Source organism: Cydia fagiglandana, chromosome 3 (genome assembly GCF_963556715.1).
Source record: "Cydia fagiglandana chromosome 3, ilCydFagi1.1, whole genome shotgun sequence".
NCBI lineage: Eukaryota > Metazoa > Arthropoda > Insecta > Lepidoptera > Tortricidae > Cydia > Cydia fagiglandana.
This window is the reverse complement of record NC_085934.1, coordinates 3,754,216-3,771,626: the sequence shown is the minus strand read 5'-3', so window position 1 is coordinate 3,771,626 and position 17,411 is coordinate 3,754,216. Positions and strand designations below refer to the sequence as shown.

General features: G+C 35.7%; 2 protein-coding genes across 2 annotated transcripts; one reads left to right on the top strand and one right to left on the bottom strand.

Annotated features, from left to right (window-relative positions):
• Window positions 1-72: 72 nt before the first annotated feature.
• On the bottom strand, window positions 73-8,875 carry LOC134679843 (oocyte zinc finger protein XlCOF6.1-like). Its single transcript, XM_063538746.1, has 8 exons — window positions 8,638-8,875; window positions 8,355-8,477; window positions 7,945-8,066; window positions 5,802-5,937; window positions 5,107-5,331; window positions 3,490-3,645; window positions 2,594-2,711; window positions 73-1,537 (listed from the first exon to the last, which is right to left on the bottom strand). Exons 1-8 carry the CDS (start codon window positions 8,755-8,757, stop codon window positions 1,299-1,301), a joined length of 1,239 nt encoding a protein of 412 aa, XP_063394816.1. The 5' UTR covers window positions 8,758-8,875; the 3' UTR covers window positions 73-1,298.
• A 1,904-nt stretch (window positions 8,876-10,779) lies between these two features.
• Window positions 10,780-13,152, top strand: LOC134679841 (N-acetylgalactosamine kinase). Its single transcript, XM_063538744.1, has one exon. The coding sequence runs from the start codon at window positions 11,285-11,287 to the stop codon at window positions 12,749-12,751; it is 1,467 nt and encodes a 488-aa protein (XP_063394814.1). The 5' UTR covers window positions 10,780-11,284; the 3' UTR covers window positions 12,752-13,152.
• Window positions 13,153-17,411: the final 4,259 nt, after the last annotated feature.

The following is a 17,411-nucleotide window of genomic DNA, read 5'->3' as shown; positions in this document are numbered from 1 at the left end:
CAATTGACGCATGTTTAGCTATTTCTGAGCACCTTCGCCGCTCCTATATAAAAGAAAAATAAAGAGGACAAATAACGATATTTCTGTTTATTTTATTTATACTTAATCTACATTTACAAGAATAAATATGAATTCTATCTTTCATCTGCAACTTAGCTGCCGTTACTTAATTTCTAAACAAGAACCATTTTTGTTGTGATTTATGGAGAATAATGATAATTGGTTTCTTAAATAAATTATTTACACAATATTGTCTTTTACTTTGTAAATATAAACTTAACAATAAATTAGATTTCCATGATTATGCACTAAACACAAAAATAATGAAGTGATTGCAGGATTTACAAACAAAATTGCTGTGACTGTTCATTACTGGAATGCAGAAATGTAATTATTATTTACTGGCATATTACTTATTTATTTAACCTCGTGAGTCTAAATGTACAGTCGCCATCAGATATATCGGAGTGGTCAAGGTGTTCACAATATCTGAGCACGCGCTCTAACTCCCTGACAATAGAGGCGTGCTCAGATATTTGTGAGCACCTTGGTCGCTCCGATATATCTGATGGCGACTGTACATATTTTTATTGCAATCTAATTTGAACCTTTCATGAAACAAATATAGTAGTATGTTTTCTTTTGTTTCATTGCGTTTTAAAACAAACGAAATTCGTTCCAATTTACTTATAGAACAAGGTTCAAATTAATAATTGGGAAACTTGCTATGGTGGGTCTTACGAGGTTAAATTGAAGTGTCTTTTGTTTCAATTATAATTATAGTTTTTTTCATACTCGATGGGTACGCTGACAGATGTCATTAACCCCTCGTATACACACCTCGTACACGGATCTGGCACTTGTAAGGTTTAACACTTTTGGGTATCGTCTTGTATGTTTCTTTACCATTATTATGACAACTTCATGATATGTTCATTATAATTGGTGCCATGACCAGGATTTATGACAACAGTTAATTAAAACAACAACTCCACAAGGGTTTCGTAACAAAATATATCCTATGGGTCCAAAGGATGCACTACACAACTATCACTTAATATTAATTTATGACACAATTCTTCATTATTTTACACTAATGCGAAAGCAACAGATATACCTCTTATGGCGTTATTCATAAACGCGTTACTGGCCCGAATTAGCTATGAACCGTTTGTCTTTTTCTGTCACTTTGACTTGTGTAGGTATTTGTAAGATAGGGACAAAACATAATTTAACTAAATCAGGCCCGGAAAGCATTATGAGTAAGGGGGTTAGAGGATGCTGCTTTAACTCCACAATCACGCATCGTTTCTCCACTCATAAGTGACAGCGAGCGGCGCATGATCTGGTATAGTTGGTCTCTCGTCCCTCATATGCCCCTTCATGTGTCTGTTCAACGCACATTTCTGTATGAAGGCCTGGGAGCAGAGCTGGCACTTGTGGGGCTTCTCGCCGGTGTGGATCATGCGGTGGTTGCGGAGGTCCTTGCGGGCCATGAACTTCTTGGGGCAGAGGTCGCAGGCGTACGGGCGCTCGCCTGAAAACATTAATTTAATATTGAATTTATGCCTCATCCTCATACAGACTATGGTGAATATTTCAAGTACTTCCAACGTTACTTAAGTTAGACCAAGATAATTCGTTTTAGGGGTCGCTACCGAATTTAGAAAATTTGGATCCTTCATACATTTTTTTTCTTTTTTTTTTAGTGAGACAGTGAGTCAAAGTACATAATATATGGAAGCTATTTGTATGTAATTCAATACTAGGTGTAGTCAATATATATATAAAAAAAAAATATTCCTGTTTTACGCGTAAAACACGCATCAATAAGGGCCCCCCCACATCTGGCGTCTTTCGAGCGTCGGCGTCTACAATCCTATGGCCGACGTCGACGCAACTGCGCAGCAACGTCATTTTCCATAGCGCTGGACCGACGCCGACAGACGCCGACGCTAGAAAGACGCCAGATATGGGGGGGGCCTAAGCTTTAAAAAAAATTGTGGTATTATTTTTAATGTTAAACTGCACATTAAAACACCCTGACCCGTTGTCTCATAAAAAAAAACTAGGTAAAAAAAACAAAAAAATAAATATCTTGTATGGAGGGTCCAAATTTTCAAAATTCGGTAGCAACCCTAAAACGTAATTGAAAATTCTGAAAAAAATCCACATTGGTTTTTTAGTGAAAGATAACAATTTAAGGCGGTGAGACAGAAAAATTCAATTTCGACGAAATAAGCAACATCCTAGTGCAAATATTACTTTAACCGTCATAATTTCATAGAAGTTTGACGTTAAAATAACACTTGCACTGCGTGTGTTATCAAAATCGTTGCAGACTTATCTTGGTCTAACTCTAACAACCTCTGTACTCTTATAAAGCCTGCCTTTTTCAAACTTTCCATTCTTTCCAACCCCATTATACAAATTAAAGGGAAATGCAAACGTTAATGTATTAAAAATTGCTATTTTAACTATTACTACGGTTTTCCCACAATGTTTCTGAACTTTAGTCATTTTTGTGTAATTTCTGAGAACTGTTAAGAACTTAAAAGTCAATTTCAAACGTAGTACCTAGTTGTACCGTTACCTGTATGAGTTCTCATGTGTATCGCCATAAAGCTCCTACTCTTGAAGGTCTTGTCGCACAGCTGACACGAGAACGGCTTCTCGGTGGAGTGAGACCGCATATGCTTCACCAAATCTGCCTGCAATCAAGATTAAAAACTATAAGGACAGACATACCCACATACATACCGGTTAAAATCGGTATCGTCTTGGGTCGTCCCATTCGTTTTTCGTCAAGTTCTTAAATTAGTCCTATTCTGCTTTCGTCACTCATTCTACATTCGTCACAATCGTCGGTGGCTTTCAATGTAGAATGAGTGACGAAAGCAGAATAGGACTAATTTAAGAACTTGACGAAAAACGAATGGGACGATCCAAGACGATACCTTAAAATCATAACCCTCTTTTTGCTTCAACGTAGGTATAATATAAGCTAAGTATATTTAATTTGCTTGCTCAATAATCTACGAAACGACAACCACGATCTTTCACTTTGAATGTTTTAGGATTTGTTACTTGAACACGAACAGACATTCTTATAGTTACTTAGCTTATATTACATATACATGTAGATACCTACTCCAAAGCCTGATAATACGAAATAGCTTACGAAATTAGCTTTAGTGGGAGTCAGCTAAAGCTTTCTTGCTTGAAATTAATTTTAATCTTGTAATTTGTAATTGACATGATGGTTAGCCTGACATGTATTTCAGACTTTTTTTTTCGATGTGGCGCGCGCACAGCTCTTGTGAGCAAGGACCCCGCTAAGGATACGGGCGAGCCTTGCTCATATGCAAATCTGTGGCCAGTTTTCCCTTAGTCGCCTTATACGACACCCACGGGACGAGATGGGGTGGTGCTATTCTTTTCTGACGCCGGCACCACGTATTTCAGACTTTAGAAATGTAAATAACCTACCTTGATGTAGAATTTCATGTCGCACTGCGTGCAGGCGTAGTTTTTGATGCCCGTGTGCCGTATGAGATGTATCTTGAGGTTGCCGGGCTGCGCGAACTTCTTGCCGCACTGGTAACACCCGTAGTTCCTCTCGTTCTTGTGCGTTTCTATGTGCATCTGTAGAAGGAAAAAGCATGGAAGAATAAAACAAGAGACCGACGTCATAAGGGGTCATCCATTAATTACGTCGCACGAATTTCTAAGTTTTTTGACCCCTCCCCCCCTCCTTGTCACACTTGGTCACATTTGGCAAACCCCTCCCCCCTAGTGTGACGTCACATTTTTTCTACGAAATCGCCAAATCGAATTAAGTAAAGTACCTAAGTATTATTAATATTTTATCAAAATATTTTTGACGATATAAATATTAGTAATTTTATAACCCAAAACTGCTTAGGAAAGAAAAATTAACAAATAAAACGATTATCGTTTTAAAAACTTGTTATTTAAATGTACAGCGAATAAAATAATTTAAATAAATTTTCGGTTACTGATGAAGTTAAAGTGACGTCACAAAGTTTGTGTCTCCCCCCTCCCCCATGTCACAATATGTCACATTTTCTTGACCCCCTCCCTCCCCCTAAACGTGTGATGTAATTAATGGATGACCCCTAATCGCCGTTCCTCCATTGTTCAGACTATTAATTACCAGATGGCGTCACTATCGCAGCAGATATGTGGAACTATACTGCAAAACGTAATTCAAGACCAAAAAAAGTAAGAAATGTTGCCACTTTTTCACTAGCGCGTATTGTATTTATGTACAAATAAATAAATAAAAGTACTTTTTTAAATAGAAGGAGTAAAATTACTAATGAATAAATTATCTTAGCGTGATTATTTATCACAAGGAATTTACAATTTTAGAAACAAATTATTGCAATGGCAACATTGTCTCACTTTTTTTGGTCTTGAATTACGTTTTGCAGTATATATTTTGTTCGGTGCTTAGAACTCTCGTCAAAGTAATCCAACTTCCGTTCAATAGATGTCGCTGAATATTGGGGAACGCAACTTTGTATAGATAGACACCGTCACTCTTTATTCGTCCATAGTAAAAGTAAAAAAATATGAACTAGATTATGAAAAATTTAACGTGACTTTAGTTTCTTCTGTGGTTCATAATGACAATTTCTGGTGTGATCTCACAACCAGTACAAGGAATGAGCAGAAATTTCAGTAACTGGTTTTTTAAGCCAATTGCTTGTTTTTTCCTGAAAACTTGCCCAATATAAAAGTATAAGAATTGAAAAATTACTTGTCATAGTAGCAGCATCTCAACAGGGGTGCGAAACTCGCCTGACTTCGGCCAAACTCGGCTCCGCTCGACTCAGCATTGCTCCGAGCAATTTTTAGGGTTGGCACCACTTGACTTCCTTTTGCGTCCACGACAGCACGACCACAAATAAGATAATCACTTGAATTTTGACAACCCTAAATAGCCGAAAGGGATAGTGCCATATGTTAGAAAGGTATAGCATGATTCGACCCTGAACCGCTGTCAAACTTCGGTTTTGTAGGAAGTTTCCTTTCTGTACGGTAGTACTATTATTTATTCTGTGATCTCAGTAAACCTACCTTCAAATTATGCGCCTGCACAAACTTAGCATCACACAAATGGCACGCGTGCTTCTTAATGCCAGCATGTATCAACTCGTGATTCTTCAGCACGTTGAGGTAAGCGAAGTCCTTGCCGCAGGTCAAGCACTGGTACTTCCTGACTCCGGAGTGGGTGCGGGAGTGGCTGGTGAGGCTCCGGAACGTGAGGAAAGTCTTGTCACATTCGCTGCATTTGATGTCTGGCTGAGGGGATATTTTAGGTGAATTAACGCTTAAAGACAGTAATAACACAGTATAAGTTGCGCAGATTATAGTATTTTTTTACATAGCTTGGGTACCTATGGTGAAACTGGTGAAAGCTGTTAGCTTAATACAATTTTGCTTTTTAATGTCATAAATTGTATGGAGATTATAGCTATCACCATACCCAAGCCATGTGAAAAATAATATAGGGGAGTGAGATTTTGAAACTAGGTGTCGCGAACGTACGGATTTTACAATCACTGATGGCTTTTGGTTTAATAATAAGGTTCAATCCCAATAAGGCCTAGTTTTCCCTCTGGGTAAATCACTTTTCTAATGATTAAAACATTTAAAACTAAAAACACCCATTCATACGAATAGAATGCTATTTCAGTATGAAAATATTGGGGATAATGATCTTTTTTTTTAATTTTATTTATTTTATGGAAATATTGAAATAAATATTTTACCTTCTTTCCAAAGTGGCTCCGCATGTGGGCCTCCAAGGTCTCATACTTTTGGAATCTCTTGTCACATTTAACACATTTCATGCGGTCCCTTTTGCACGATTGTCCTATAGTTTTTCTGTAAACTCTTTTTTTCCTCCTAAACACAATAACATAGCATAATATCAGTTATAAATGCATAGGTAGCGCATGGGCGGGTCACCATTTATACTTTTTGTTATAAGGCCTCTACTAATAAATTATTTTATTAGGTAAAGTGTTAGGTGTAGGTAAACACTGTCACAAAAAGAGAGGATATAATTAGAATGGCCACGCAATTTTATGAACAACTATACACGGACTTCCCTATAATCCAAACATCGAACCAAGGCGAATATATACAACCTCAAGAACTTGAAATAGAGCTCGAGCCGGAAATATTGCAATGCGAAGTAATCAAGGCTATCCAGAGTCAAAAGTTAGAAAAAGCAGCAGGACCCGATAACATCTACAATGAACTTCTAAAAGGGATGGCTGCTGAACTAGCTCCAGTACTCACAAAACTATTTAATAGAATTATGAATAGCCAATGGATACCCACACACTGGGAAACATCACACATCATCCTATTGCATAAGAAAGGCCCAAAGGAAGACATAAGTAACTACAGGCCCATAAGCCTGATGTCTAACTTATATAAAATCTTCTCAAAGGTTATACTGGATCGAATAAGTAAAAGACTTGATGAAAACCAACCAATGGAACAAGGTGGCTTCAGGAAACATTTTTCAACATTAGACCACATCCACACAGTAAAACAGGTAGTGGAGAAATATAATGAGTACAACAAAAATCTATACATGGCATTCATAGACTACAATAAGGCATTCGATAGCATAAGCCACGAAGCCATGTGGGAAAGTTTGTCAAGTCAAGGTATTCCGGAGATATACATTAACGTCATCAAAACCATATACAAAAACAGCAAAGCAAGAGTTCAACTGGAAAAAATTGGCCCAGAATTCAGAGTAAAAAGAGGCGTGAGACAGGGTGACCCCAAGTTATTTTCTGCAGTCCTTGAAAACATTTTCCGTAAACTAGAATGGGGTCACATGGGCCTCAACATAGATGGTAAGAAACTAAACCACCTTAGATTTGCAGATGATATTGTATTATTTGAAGAAGATCCAATCAAACTGCAAAGTATGATCGAGTCACTGTGCATAGAAAGTAAAAAAGTTGGGCTAACAATGAACACCACAAAAACAAAATTAATGACCAATTCAATAAAAACAGAAATTAACATAGACACGATCGTACTAGAATATGTAGATGAGTACACATACCTTGGCCAACTAATATCTCCGGTAGACCTCACTAGCAAAGAAATAAATACAAGAATAACCAATGGATGGAAAAAATATTGGTTCATGAAAGAAGTTATGAAGTCCACTAATCTCAGCATTACCATAAAAAGGAAAGTGTTCAACACATGTATTTTACCCTGCATTACATACGGATGTGAGACATGGGCACTCAACAAAGAACACCGAGATAGGCTTAAGTACTGCCAGAGGTCTATGGAACGTAGTATGACGGGAACACGCAGACTGGACAAAGTAAGAAACGAAGACCTAAGACAAAAAACAAAAGTGACCGACATACTCACCAAAATAGACCAGCAGAAGTGGAGATGGGCTGGCCACATGCTGAGAGAGAGACGGGAGAAATGGTGTAAGACTGTAACGGATTGGTACCCAAGAGGCTGTACACGGAGCCAGAGGAGACCTCGAACAAGATGGGAGGACGAACTCAGACTCACAGCGGGCCCGAACTGGCGAAGAGTGGCCCACGACAGACCTCAATGGAAAGAGCTAGAGGAGGCCTTTGCCAAGCGGCACACTGAGCTAAGAGATATACTCTAACTCAGAACAAAGGGGCTAGATAGATAGATAGATAGATTAGGTAAAGTGTATTCAGACAATTCAAAATACATCAGAATATTAGGTAATTCTGATTATCACAATTCGTCGGAATTACCCAACATTCTGATATGTTAGGAGCCTTACCAGGATGATTGTTGTTTTCTGACAGAATAACAACTTTAAAAACAATGTTAGTTGTAAAAAGTACAAAAAGTAGAAATACTAAAGAACAAGAAACTAACTTTTTGGGTGCTTCCTCATATGGTTCACTAGACTCAGGACTTGATGAGGAGGCTTCTTGAAGGCCCTGCTCGGCTAGCTCATCATTTATATTATCTTCTGCAGATTGCCCTTCATCCTTCACCTGAAATTATTATTTTTCATCAATTAGTATTTCATTTATTTGAAATTCAAATTATCCTCAACCTTTTAACCGCCGTAGACTGATTTAAAAGACATACAAAATCGGGCTCATTTTGCTGCCGTCTGATAAATAAGACAAAACTTCGTACCGCAGGTGACATGCGAGCATGCTCAACGAAAAGTTCTATGGCAGTTAAAAGGTTAAGCAAAGTAGAAGGTACATCCACTTATTTTTCCTGTTTCATTTATTATGAATCTAGTAAAATATGTGTAGTGTAGTGTATTTTACCTTTAACTGTTGTCTTAATATAGAGTTGGACCTGGAAACCACTTGTTTGAAGTAATACAACTGGTTTAATAAGTCTAAACATGATTGGCATATTAGCTTCGGCAAGGGATCGCTTTCAGATATCTGGAAAAACACAATTTGTTAAAATGGGGTCTTACATTGCTGTTAACTCTATGCTAGCCTACCATATCTTAAATTACCTGTAATAAGGTCAAAAGATTTGGAAGACGTAACTTATACCAGCTTATACGGATAATAGATCATGTAAAAAAGTATTCCATACCTCAACAGACGTACAGTACTTGAATACTTCGGAAGAACACACGGAAAACAAGTCCTTCAAGGGTTCTCCATTCGCCAAACACGCTCTGCATACATTCTGTAAGTCTAGCGCTTCTTCCATCTCGTATAAGTATATTAAACATAAATTTGATTTAATTATAGTACACAATAATTGTTTTTGATAATCACAAATTACTTAAATAATTATGCTTAAATTAGAATTTACCAATTTACAATAAGCTGTTCTGTCAAACAAAACTGAAAACAATACGAGCACGTTTAAGACATGCACAAATACGCTAAGGGCTTAAATAGTGTTTTAAAACCACTAAAATAAGATAAAAATAATTTATTTAAACAAGTTTTCAAGGTGGAATTTCAAAAATAGGACAACATTTTTTTGCTATAGTTTCTCTTAATAAACTTTAGCATGGAATTAAGTTTTAAAATTTGCCTCAAACTAACTTAGAAAAAGCATGGCGGGAAACTACGGATTATCAAAAATGCGGTCGTTTTATTGTAATCAATGTAATCATTGATTTGTACCAGTTATATTACTAAAATATTACATTTACACTGTGCATTTACATCAATGACATATTTATACAATGTAACTAAACACTTCAATTTTTTTACGAACTCAAAACAAGGTTTATACAGAGTGTTCCTGTTTTGTGATGGTTTGGTCAAGTTTGGTGCCTCGGTTTTTGAATACTTAATATCGTTGTTCCGTACAAAGTGTAATATTTATAGTATGTCTATTATATGTGAATCAGTCATAAACAAAAATAATATTATAAATAAAACTGATTGTAACTACGAAATGATCTGCATTGTCTACGAACATTATATTTTTACTAATTGTGAGGATTAAGCCGACCACTGACTAACAGGCCGCCGGAAGATATCGGCCTGTCAGTTAGAACAAAAATTTGACAGTTCCGAACAACTGACCGGCCGATATCGTCCGGCGGACTGTTAGTCAGTGGTTGGCTTTATTTTTATTAAGACTTACACGTAAAAAACATTTTTAAAATTTAGCACACAGATATGTATAGTTTAGAACCTGTTATTACTTATAAAATTCATTATTTATCCAATACATATAAGGCAATGAAATGAGATTTTGCTAAATGTTTATGGGAGCACGATTTATAAAACCTGAGTAATTCGTATTCTGATTATGCCAGTAATAACCACTACTTCGTTTTAATGTATAGTAGTCACATGCCTTCTGAGAATTCTCAATAGGTAGGTATCTGTTTTCTGATAATGTTGAGCATACTTGAATGGAACAATGGGCATTTATGGAGTTGAGAAATTCCTCAGGTTTATCAAAGTACTTAGTAATCGATATTGAGTCCACCACTTAACAATTCAATGACAAATACTTAGTATCTTTTGTGTTTCAACATAAACACAAAATATAGCACAAAAATACAATATCAATAACTTGCAAACCGGGATAGCTTAGTACTTAGCAATTATAAGATATGCTAGGTACATACCTATATTATAATAACTGTACTATCGTTCGTAGCGATTAAACGGATGTTGGGCAATAAATGTTTAAATATGATGCATTTTATTTGCTGATAACATTTAACTACTGGCTGGCTGGATACCTATTTTCAATTATAAAAGCGTCGTCCAGTAAATACTTTTACAAAAAAACCCTGAATTTAGTATCCATTAATATTGGTGTTTACGTGTCATGTCCTTAATCTAGTTAATCCTGTTAATCAAGGTACTTATGATAATGATGTACCTACGTTATGTAGGTACGCAATGAATGCTACAAACAAATTGATTGAATATTTCTTAATTACCATAGTTTTGTCATAGGTAGTTCAATATTGTTAGAAATTAAAGCACAAATAATTTAGAATACCTATTAAACTTAATTATTCGGTTTAGCCTATTATAATTGACTTACTTGATGCATCAAGTCCACTATACATACCTACTTTTTTTAATTATCAAAATTAAACCGAAGGGGGATAAGGTTATAATTTAGAATGGAAATTAGGGACTACGTTTCTTTCACTTTCCTCTTAAGCATAATATTAAATTATATCAAGAAAAAATTAAGACAAATTTTATCAAGAATAATAATAATTTTTATAAGACTGTATTTATTAATTTATGTAGGTAAATGTACACATATGCCTTCGAGGAATACTAGTTTTGATAACATGTTTACTTTCCTAACTGTAAATTCGACTCGCATCATCGGCCGAGGAAGAAGCGTAAACGAAGACGTCACCCTACTGTATCAGCAGTTTTATTTTAGGTTATGTTTCTGTAATTATTGTTTACTTATTCTCCTCTCTATACCTCGAGTTGAATTTGATATAAATAGATTCATTTAACAAAATTTAACTAACTGTGTATGGTCGTTTACAACTCATATAACTCAATTATAGATGTCGGTGGAGAAGAACCAAAATTTATATTATTTCATACGAGACAATCTTGCAGTGAATAAACGAGCGCGACATCGCTTTGTTATGTTATGATTGTGTACGTGTAACAAAGTGAAGTGTGTAGTTCAGTGGCATAAAATCCCATTGCTGATAAACGTAATTTTCAGTTATATTATTGCGGTGCCGCAGTACGGTCGCTTTGCATATAACAAGTCCTAATTAATGCCAACGGAAATGGAAAGTGAGCTCAAGAGTGATAAAGTACCAATCGCTATCACACCAAGTGATGAAAGAATAAATAATTTATCTCGTTTATTTGAAGATGAATTTGGAAACAAGCCGTCATTTTACGTGAGAGTTCCGGGACGTGTAAATATTATTGGTGAACATATTGATTATTGTGGCTACCCAGTGTTGCCCATGGCATTGGAGCAGGATATTTTGGTTGCGGCAAGTTTGATACAAGAACCGGCAATTTATCTTCGAAATGCCAACAGTAAATACAAAAGTTTTAATACGAAAATTACAACTTACGAAGATATCAAGATAACACCGGATGGTGATGGAAAACCATTTTGGTATAACTACGTACTATGCGGTATAAAAGGGGCTTTAGAACATTTAGAAAATAATATGGAAAATGGATTACAACTTTATATTGATGGAAATATTCCTCCAGCTTCTGGTCTTTCTAGTTCATCGGCACTTGTAAGCGCTGCTTGTTTATCATTTTTATACGCACAAAATGAATCTATGAGCAAAACCGAAATAGCGTCGTTGTGCGCTAAAAGCGAAAGATATATCGGTACTCAAGGAGGCGGAATGGATCAAGCTATTGCTTTTCTAGCAGAAAAATATTGTGCACAATACATTACGTTTCAGCCTCTCCAAGCAACATCAGTGAGCCTTCCAGAAGATGCTGTTTTCGTTGTAGCCCACAGTTTAGCTGAAGCCAACAAAGCAGCGACAAATGATTATAACCGACGAGTTATTGAATGTAGACTGGCAGCACAAATATTGCTTACTCTACATGGAATACAAACCGATAAAAAGATTATAACTCTTAGCGAAGCTCATAACAAAATAGGAAAAAGCTTAGAAGAAATGATACAATTGGTGCACACGTATTTACCAAAAGATATTTATACAAAGAACGAAGTTTGCACCATTTTGAACATTGGCGAAAAAGAATTGGAAAATCTGTATCTTACTGCAAATACAAGGGATATAAACGAATTTAAATTAAAGCAGAGAGCTCTGCATGTTTATGAGGAAGCGTTGAGAGTAGATGAATTTCGGAATATCTGCAACCAGTCTTCTGGCAATGGCAAAGTCAATGGTACGAATGGTCACACCACTAACGGAGATTCTCAGAATGAAACTTTGGCTATTCTGGGGAAACTGATGTTAAAGAGCCACGAAAGCCTAAAAAACTTGTACGAATGTTCACATACAAACTTGGACCGTATTGTAGAAATATCCCAAAAGTTGGGAGTACATTCACGATTAACTGGTGCAGGCTGGGGTGGTTGCGTTGTAGCTCTTTGTCCAAAGAGTCTATTAGCAAATTATATTGACATATTAAAGGAGGAATTTTATGATAAACATTGTAATATAGATAAGGGTGATGCGCATTTATATGTTTTCGCTACCACCCCTAACCATGGTGCTATAATTTATGAAAATTAACAAAACGTAACGATTAATCTTTTATTTTAATGTAATATAGTATAAATAGGTTTAAATCTAGTAGTAGGTATATCAAACTTACCATCGAATGCATTTATGGTGCCAATTATTGTTTTTGTTGAGATATTCCTTCATTTTTTTTATCAGTTACTTCAATTTAGTTTAGTGTAAGTACGAGTAAGAAATATAATTATATTAGATCATTCATTTTAGTTTGCATAACTTTCGTTTTTGCAATGTAATTAAGTTTTGCGTAAAGCGCTGCAATATAAGAGCCATGTAGTTTTATAAGTTTTCTTGTATAGAAAGGTAAATATCTTATTATATTAGAAAATAACTAGAATAACGGGTTATTTATTGATAAAAACAAAGAAAGGAATAAACAAACATAATAAAACTAGAATAACTAGATTCATGAAAGTATTAAATTATGAAATATAAATTATTTGCTACTTATACTTGGTAATAAATAATATGATTATCACCAATCATGTTGTTTTATTTGTTTTTGTTACATAATCAGATTGAACACCGAAAGCAGTTGACATATTTAAGTAGGTACCTCTACTCTACCGTTGTTTATAGTGTCTTTTTTCCATTAAAATAATGAGGTTTTAGTGTACTCTATCTAAGTACGTACCCCTTCAGCTAGTATTTAATTAGAAAATTTCAACTTATCACAAGAGAGAGTGTCGTGTCTAAATAAAATTTTAAAATTAAAAGAAAATAACAACACGCTGTATAAGAAGTACTTTTCTGTAGTTTAAAAAAAATAACGCAGGTAGTGCCGCTCCCGCTCAAACGTCAAACCCAAGGCCCCTACGTTTATTGTTCTATTTGACGGCGCAGCAACTAGTACCATTTCTCTCTCCTCGCTCTTTTAAAATGCCATTTGTCAAAAAAGGACAACCATACTGCTGACAAGGTGAACTTCAAATCAAGTGTTGCCTTTTTTGATGCATCCAGGCTGTGAATGTGTGCGTAAAAGCGTGTATGTGTGTTCTTTTAGGGATGTGAAAAGTCGATTTTAATCATGTTATATATCGATAAACACTACACAGCGGAACGAAATAGCTATTAATTGAAGCTTCAATATCTTCGTTAAACATATACATAATTGAAATGCTAATGAATAATAAATATATTAGAATATAATAAAATATTTCAATTATTGCGGAACACATATCTTAGTAGGTATTTATGTATTTTAATTAAATATCTGAACTTTCCCTTGGTTCCCTGCTGGGGCGTGACGATAAAATTGTGATCTGATAACCACAATAAATAATAAAAGCGTTTTTGTTCATTTTAGATATCGTCAAACCTTTGAAGTAAAATTAAAATTGTAAGAAATGTCGATAGTTTATCGATATGACTTTATCGACATGGCTACAGCAAGGTGGTGTTAAATTGTTAATCGTACACTAAACAAAAGTGGCAACAGTGACAGCTCGCTGAGACACCGTCTATATATCTTGGTCAAGCAGATCTTGTCAGTAGAAAAAGGCGGCAAATTTGAAAAATGTAGGCGCGAAGGGATGTCGTCTCATACAAAATTTGAATTTCGCGCCTTTTTCTACTGACAAGATTTGCTTGACCATCTATATATATTATGTCTATGGTCAAACCACTGCTTTTGACGTTGACATTTCAGCTGGTACATATTGTATTTCGCAGCCCATCGACACCCCATACTTTGATAAATTAAACAACTGTACCGCTATTCGGAACCTAATAATAATATTGAGAATGGCAACCCTGTTGTCGGTCGTATTGTCCTTTTCTAGCATATACGTCCCTCTCTCTCCCACACTCCCACCACACAGCAGTTTGCTTTTTGGCGGTTGTCGCAAAAACAAATTTCCAACTCATTGGCTTGCTGTTTTTCCATCTGGAAGGTCGTGAAGCTAAACTGCTGGTGAGTTTTTGAATTGTACCCCAGTTTAGCTGACTATATTGAAAAACAGTTTCTAACGGCTTTTGCCGTTCGAAATAAATAATTAAATTTAGTGTCCGTTAAACTATCTAGCAAATAAAAACGATCCGGAATAGTAATGTGTAAGTTTTCAAAGGCTGCCTGCGCGCACCGTGGCTATGCTAATGAAAATACTAAAACACATAATGGTAGAAAACACATCGAGCTGGTAAAGCGTGCACTTGTCACCATTAGAATTTAATTAATATTATACCTACATTAAGTCTCTTCAGAGTCTTATTACTTATTACTTTAAATCTTTGTGTGTCTATAATAACTGTTGAAATTAGGTATAACACTTAAATGGTGATGTGTGGAGGCATACCCTTCAGTTTTCAAGTGATTTGTGTTTTCGAATACGAAAGGATCGGATAGTTAATACGTGTTACGTAGAACCTACGTATTAAGGTAGAAGCTTATAGACGTGTAGGGTTTATCTGTCCAAGTATCTATCAGCAACTTGTCGGTTTATCCCGTTCCGGGTTAAATATAATATTGCATTTTTGGTAATAAACTTGCTGATAAATAACGTGTACCCGCTTAGGAGTCGACGAAGCCCCGCTTCGCGGGGCTTCTATTTCCGCTCTGAGGGACACAAGGTAACGAACAAACCTACATCGCAAGAATTGCATTTATTTTTGTGGAAAGTGAGTATACTTCGGCAGTACGTAAACTTAAGTCTGACTAGATAAAGAGATATATTAGCATGGCTCTGCGCAAGAATGACATGGAAATCCTTAAGTATTTCACTCCTTATCAATTTACATCTCTCCAACTAGATCTTAGATTTTGAAAAAAAAAAAAAAAAATGGTTAAAATGTAGGTAGATAGGTATCTCTTTAAATAAATAACAGGTACTAACAGCTTAAAAGAACTCTTGCATGTAGTTGCTATATGTGCTTGTATTATTTTGGATTTGAATAACTTGATTATTCATTCTATATGTAACTATAGGTACATACAAGACGGTTCTTTAAGCCTACCTACCTACCTACATAAATAGTACCTACACTTGTAAACGTTTTAAATAAAATCGGAAGCCTGTGACTTGAAAGGGCATTAACAATATGGGAATGTTTAGATTGATTCATTGACGAAGACGCATGGTTTGCTTCATAATTTCAAATTATATTCGCTAACTGTAGAGTTAAAGTTTAGTCATGGCAAATCTCGTCACCGTGAATGACACTTTCTAAAAGTGCCTATTAAAGTAAATCCTTTCCCCTTGTCGAGCGAAGAACTCGCAACTAAGGGAATATTACCCATAAACATAAACTTCATTTGAATGATATTCTTAAGCTATGTCTGTTATGGACTATGGTTCCACCTGCGTAAGGTGTGCCTAAGAGAATCTTTTATTCAGTCACAAACTAACGTCAAGTTATTTGGATGATACCAATATGTTGTGTACCTATTTAAGCCTGCGCAAGGCTGCCATGTTTCCACCTGCGTAAGGTGTGCCAAAGAATCTTTGATTCATTCACAAACTGATGTCAAGTTACTGATGATGATATTACAACCTATATAAGCCTGCGCAAGGCATGTCAGAAATTAAATGATATGGTCATAACACAGGCGAGCGAGTAGGCCACAATCATAAAAATATAACAAAGATGAATATGTAAATACCTCCTTTTGGACAAAGGACAAGTGAAAAGGGTTCTAACAAAATAATGTTCTGGGTAAAAATCAGTCGAAATAGGCTTCGTTATTCGAGGTTTCATTTTTGTTTACCAATCTATTTTAAGGGTCCCGGACACCCTATTGGCTAAACTCAAAATTGGAATAATTAACATTTCTAAAATTATAATATAATAGATATGAAATAACCTAAGATTCCAGGCCTATCTCGACTCATTTTTATTTTAAAGATGAAAAAATCTTTGCACCCTAATATAAAATTGTGGTCTAGAGACGCTAAGCCTCATAACGTTGGTGGCATAGATAATAGTTGGCTAAGAGATTTAGTCACCTAAATTCGACCATAAGCCCAGACAGAATATTGATATTTAGAATAAGGTGTGGTCAATCCTCCAAGGTCCAGATAATCTGTGGACTCTAATTAAATCAGGCTCACTTAAGCTCACGACACAACATAGCTTACGGTTCAATTCTGAAATAAGCTATGTTTAATATCACTGATGGTGTGAAAATAAATTACAAGAGCACAAACAGCCTGCTCAAGGTGTACAAAGGGTTCCGTTTAGCGGCCCTATGAATATCTAAAAACCTTTGAAGTCTATGCCTGCTATGACAGACTAGAAATTAATATAAATTATATTTGCCTCGAGAGCACTAGTCTTTCAGTTAACATTTTTACGAGTACCTACCTATGTAGGTACACGACATAACCAAGGTTAGGTACCTATTTAATTATTATATCCCTGACTGGCATGGTATAGGAAAATTGTCATGTGCTGCACAAGCATGTTGGAAATAAAAATGTACAAAACTGACCTAACGGGGCGTTTATGAATGATTTATTTTACACCCTTATGTCTGCCTTGTGAACCTTGAGGATTCGAACCACCTTGATCGTAAGTGCTCCTATGCACAGATTAAGTTTATTTTAAACTACCCATGCACTAATCTCAAAGGCACGTGCTTCTATGCACGGACCAAATATTGTTATCACTTAATTCACTTAACATTATTCGTCATAGTTTGATACTCTACGTTTAACAA